The sequence below is a fragment of the Chelonoidis abingdonii genome, chromosome 2 (genome assembly GCF_003597395.2).
Source record: "Chelonoidis abingdonii isolate Lonesome George chromosome 2, CheloAbing_2.0, whole genome shotgun sequence".
NCBI lineage: Eukaryota > Metazoa > Chordata > Testudines > Testudinidae > Chelonoidis > Chelonoidis abingdonii.
In genome coordinates, this window is record NC_133770.1 from 65,572,847 (window position 1) to 65,578,846 (window position 6,000).

Below are 6,000 nucleotides of genomic sequence, written 5' to 3' on the forward strand. Positions count from 1 at the left end.
ACTGTTGAAAGGGGGTGGTGAATCAGTCCAGTGGGTATGCAAAACTAGTGTAACTTATACACTGAGATGCATATGAGGGGCATATGCATTATGATACAGTTTGTGCTTTAATATGAAAATCAAGAGGAGTATGTTAAGAGCAATCAGAGACTGCACTTTTATGCCTGCACCAGACCCATCACTCCACTTGTAGCTCTACAGGGCCTGATTTTGGGGGTCAGTGAGCTGTGCTGAGTGCAGAACCCGAGGAGGGTGGAATAAAGTAGCAGGCATCCTGTGGAAGAAATAGTATGTGCCCATGTAAGCAAAGACTCCTCATCCCAGCTTCTCCGCCAGGCACCTTCCCCGGCCAATTTCAATCTCCTCATCCAATTTCAGTCTTTAGCTTGCTCCCAGTCTCACTCTACTTTTCCCAGTCTTCCCACACGGCCCCAACTCCTCATCTGATTTGTCTCCCCCACCCCACAGTGGTTACCAGTCCCTGTTCCCCCCTCACAGGCTGTCAGTCCCTGTCTCCCTTCCTTCAGCCCCACGTCTTCCTCCCCTCACGCAGCTCCCAACCCAATTCTTCTCCCTGTGCTGTGCTGCCCCTCCACCTCCCCTGGTCTCCTCTGCATCTGAGTTAGGCTACTTGGGTGCCAGGGGGAGGGGAGAGGGAGGGAGGAGATGCTCTTAGCTCCAATGCCCAGCACCTCAGCAGCCTGCATCAGCTGGAAGGAGCAACTGTCAGGAAAGTCCTGCTCTGCCCCCACTGCTCCAGGGTAGAGTACGCCCAGTACAGAGAGAATCTTCAGAGACTTCAGCTGCCATACTCTAATAAGGAGAGCCGGCTCCAGGCACCAGCCAAGCAAGCTCATGCTTGGGGCAGCAGATTCTAAGGGGCAGCATTCACTCGAATCCTTTATTTATTTATTTTTTTGCTTCTCCACTTCGGCCGCCCCTCAGGTTTTTTACTTTTTGGTTCGCAGCTCTGGCCGCCCTGTAGGGGGCGGCAGCGTGGAAGAGGGGAGCGCCTTGCTGGGAGTAGGCGGTGCCCTCCGTCTACCCCAGCTGGTGCCAGGTCTATAGCAAGCCTGGCAGGGCAGCCCGTGTCCTTCCCTCCCTGCTGACCGGAGCGGAGCCCTCCCGACAGGCAGTGTGGTAGAAGCCCTGCCCCCCCTTTCTCTCTCCCTCCCCCTCCCCACCGTTGCCCGGGGCACGTCTGCAGTGCCGAGAGTCCCCCAGCACTCATGCTCCGGTCGCCCTGCACAGTTTTTTTTGCTCTGCCGCTCCAGCCGCCCCGCAGATTTGCTTTTGTTTTTTTTTTTGCTTCGGCAATCCGGCCGCTTCCCAGGTGTTTTTGTTTTTTGTTTGGCTTGGGGCAGCAAAAAGGCCAGAGCTGGCCCTGCTAATAAGTCTTTATGAGCATGCACAAAGTAAAACTTTTCAAAGGCTTATAACTTGGCCGAATTTGGACTTTTCCCCCCCATAGTAACAGCAAGGTGACCTTTCTTACCAAATTTCAAGTTCCTGCTCCAAAACATGGCTGTGATAGAGCTTCTCAATGAAGTGGCTGAAATAATTTTTTTTAACATGGACAAAACATCATATTTTTCTCTAATTTGCCAAAAAAAAAAATCAGCCTGAGGAAGACACCTTGGCATGGAAAATTTTAGACCAAATGGCTAAAGTTTGGCAAAGATATAAGCAACTGAGAACAGGGTCATACAATGGCAAGTGTCAGCCAACCTGATCTATAGACAGCACTACCAACTCTGCCTATAAAGACCTGCTTTGTGTCCATTTATCCACTGAATTTATACAACAACACTGAATTAACCCTATTTAATGCCCAGTACACCATTACTGAAACTGATTATTTCATCACAAAAGGAAATCCTCAGGTTCTGGTTTCTAGGGGGATATGATTTGTCCATTAGTTACGGTAAACATACAAACACAGCCTTAGAGTATTTAGAGGCAGCTTATTAACCCAAACATTGGTGACAAACATTAACCATAGATAACAGTACACTAAAACTACTCAGCTGCAATAGACGTATAGTACATATATTAATATACATGAAGTTCAACACAGTAAAGAGAGCAGACTTTTAATAATGATTAAAATTCAGATTTATTACGTATTATTTAAAATAGTTGAGGCCAACCATTTTCTAAGATTTTTTTTTTCTTGTCAGAAAATACCTATTTGCACCATTTAAAAAAAAAAACTGTATTACAACCCTGATTGATATCTAGGCTAAGACTTGGTGCCAAATTCTTTTCTGGTATAATGGGTGTAGCTCTACTGAGTTCAGTGAAGTCTGCACATCTATCTCAGCAGAGAATTTGACTCATGGTCCCTTAGTGTGGACACAACATAGTTTTTTCTATCCACAGAAAATGAGGTATTATAACATGGCTGGGGTCATGATCATGTTTCTTTTCTATGCTTCAGCATTGTAATGTTTTGTAGTGTAGAAGGGAACTAAAAATGGTGCTTATTTTTAACAGTAAACATTACTTGCTTTTATAGTCTGTGTGCCCTTAGTTTTTTGGCCTTTGTGCCCAGCCAACTCATCCTATTGTGGGGCACTGTCCAAACAATGGGTGTCTTTCCTCTGAATTCAATGGGATTTGGATAAGGCCTATAATTCTCCTAGATTTTAAGTATGTCAGCCATTATAACATTTCATAGGCAGATTCATCTAACCTTCTAGAACATTACACGTTTACAATGCAAGCCATGATGATAGTGAAACAGCCAGCACCTTGACTAGGGAAGATACCTCAATCAGATGACTCAGCATACAGTTTGACAGACAGGAATAATCCAATTACATCAGATATGCTTCTGCTGAAGACTTAATAGGAGATGCTAGCTTTCACAGGACAAACTCAATGAAAACTAGTAAAACACAAAGACCTAAGTGATATGGGAACTATAATTTAGTTTCCAATTTCTATAGATAAAATATTATGTAGAGGAACAGTACAAAATGTGTAAAGGTGAGAAATGAGGATCGAAAAAGGATCACTGTCCTAAATAATGAGCAGCTGAGATGTATGACTTTCTAGAATTATAGAGACAAATTCTGTTTTGTGTGGCACCCCAACTAAGGCTATAATTTGCCCCATAATTTGTCTCTGTAAAATACTGACTGAGTAAGACAGTTTTGTTACAGAATTTATGGCAAGCCACAAAAATTCAACCTATGCAATCTATTTTATAGATACAGATATTTAGGGCCAAATTTTGTAACTTCATTGAAAGCAATGGTGTTGCATTGGTGTAAGTGGGAGCAGAGTTTGGTGCCAAAACTTTAAAATTTTCAGCAAAACACATTTTCCTTTAGTAGCTATTTCTTACCTATCTTGGGACACAGTTGGGCGTGAAGGAATTTGCAGCGGAGTCAGTGCCTCATTAGACTCTAAGGTTTTTGATAATATGTCTGTTCCCTCCCTTTCTCTATAGTAGTATGGCAGGCCGTGTAACAGTTCCATGCTTCATATTTGTGCGTTGAGGTCTGCAGGGAAGCTACATGGATAAAAGATTAAATCATCAAAAGAATTAGTCAGTCCATCTGGATACAGTCTGAGCAAGTAACATGGGTAGCTTCTGCTGAACTCTTATACCTTTCAGCGAGGAAACAGTGGCCACTTTGATACTGTAACTGATCCCTTGTATCAGATTATAATGTAAAACAAGAACAAAAAGATTGTTTATAGACAGAGGTATAGCACTATGGCTTTATTCAACTAATGAACAATAGCTAGAAATACATTTTCACCAAATGGCAGGGAAAAGAAAATCTTCCCATGGAATATGGACTGAAAAGATACAGTCGTTATTTTTCACTTTTACTCTTAAAATCCAAAGTGTTGTTTGCTGTGTATAGACATTAATGATCCCATGACACATTTCACAACAGGAGTTTGCTCCCCTGCCAAGCGTTTCCTCCTATTACTTCTGTGCAATGTGCTGAGTGGAAGGCATTTTGCACCCTGCATTTCAGTGATGCTGAACATACCTTATAGATCGGGGTCGGCAATCTTTCAAAAGTGGCATGACGAGTCTTCATTTATTCACTCTAATTTAAGGTTTTGCGTGCCAGTAATACATTTTAACGTTTTTAGAAGGTCAATTTCTCTAAGTCTATAATATATAACTAAACTATTGTTGTATGTAAAGTAAATAAGGTTTTAAAATGTTTAAGAAGCTTCATTTAAAATTGAATTAAAATGCAGAGCCCCCTGGAACGGTGGCCAGGACCTAGGCAGTGTGAGTGCCACTGAAAATCAACTCTCATGCTGCTTTTGGCTCGCTTGCCATAGGTTGCCTACCCCAGTATAGACTATAGAGCATGGAAAGCACTTTGGGATGAAAGGTGATGTTACAGAATACATACAGGATTCTCCACTGCCTAGAACCTTGTGCAGTCATTTACAGAGAGAAAAGCACTATGACACTAATTTCATAGGAGCAACTCAGGCATGCAGGAGAAAATGGCAGGAAGCAAGCACTTGTGCTTCCCAGCTCCAATGAAGCTCCTGTGGCTCACAGAGCAGAAATCCCCTCTGAAAACCAACAAGTCCTTCCCCCCTTTCTGCATCATAAACTACATGAGTGTCCTCTCCCCACCTGGAGTCTACTGCTCCTGGCAGAATCCTCATGCCTCTCAAAAGATCCCCTCTCTCCTGATGTTCCCATGCCCTTTAACCCAAGACCAATGCCAGGGTGGAGGTACTCAGCAGAAGTTCAAAAGGACAAGATGGAGGAAGCTCTAGCATTCCCTCCCTTCTCCACCTTATGAGCCCTCCCCCCAACTAACAGAAGGTTCATTGGGTGCAGAAGGCTGGGAGACACTAGTGTTTCCCCCAGGGCCGTCCTCAGGCATAGGCAGAATACGCAGATGCGTAGGGCCTCACTCTGCCTGGGGGCACCACTCTGCAGGCAGCCCAGACAGACAGGAAGTCGTGGAGCATGTAAGAGCAGGGCTGCTGGGTCCTAGAGAGAGCAGAATGCTGCACAGTCTGAGGGAGGGGATTGGCTGCTGGGGTCTCTGGGAAGGGGAGGGGGTAAGGGTTGGGGAAGGAGCTCACCTGTGAGTGTGACTCTTTCCCCCCGGCTGAGGTGAGGTGAGGCAGGCTCTGTGGCTCTGGAACCAGTATCCTTTGTTGTCCCCCATAACATCCATTCTTTCCCCAACCTGCTCCCCAATGCTGCCCACTCTTCTCCCTTACGCCCCAGGAGCTCCTCTCTCTCTCCCCCCATCCCGCTCCGTCAGGGCTGGGTTGGGTGCGGGTGTTGGGGGCATAGGTGAGGGGAGGAGGCTGGCTGAGCCTGCCTTGCTGAGACATGAAAGTGAAGTAATCACCCTTCCTCGGCGTCCGCTGAGGATTGGATTGTCACACATGGGCGATTCGTAATTGGCTGGGGGTGCCATGATGGTGTGGAAATAATGCGGATAGGTGATTGGGGTACAGTTATATCAGATATCCCGTAATTTATATTGCGTCCCAATTTTGGGCCTGTATTTCGGTATAAGGCTTCCTTTTACCCCCCCCCCCCCATCCCTGTCCTGAGTTTTTTTTTATTTTTTTTTTCACATTTCTGTCTGGTCACTCTAGGTGGGGTAAATGGGTGCCTCATATAGAACAAATCCCAAATATCAGGACTGCTCCTATAAATCAGTGCATCTGGGTCTGGGCCACCCTAGCTGGGGAGCGCCTCTCCAAGGGCTGGCAGGCTGCCAGAGATCCATCTCTCGGGGGGAGCTGACACAGCGTAATGTAAAAATTACAGGGCAGGATTGAGTTGGCTGTGGTTCCAATGGGTTTTGCCCCGTCCTTTAGAGATCAGATGCTGTGCTAACTTCACCTGGTCCGTTAAGGCTGGTGGTGGTGCCATCGGCGTTGTGATGTGACCTGAGGGTTTGCGCTGCTGTTGCCACTCTTGCACCCAGAGCGTTGGATTTTGTCGGTCCTGCTGTTTTTTTCCACCTTCTCCTCCTCACT

General features: G+C 45.7%; 1 protein-coding gene across 1 annotated transcript in view; it reads right to left on the bottom strand.

Annotated features, from left to right (window-relative positions):
• Positions 1 to 3,486, bottom strand: part of SPMIP4 (sperm microtubule inner protein 4) — a 41,730-nt gene extending 38,244 nt beyond the window's left edge. The window contains exon 1 of the mRNA XM_032773895.2: positions 3,353 to 3,486. Coding sequence (XP_032629786.1) covers positions 3,353 to 3,486 — 134 coding nt within the window. The remainder of the gene's footprint in view (positions 1 to 3,352) is intronic.
• Between the last annotated feature and the right edge of the window lie 2,514 nt (positions 3,487 to 6,000).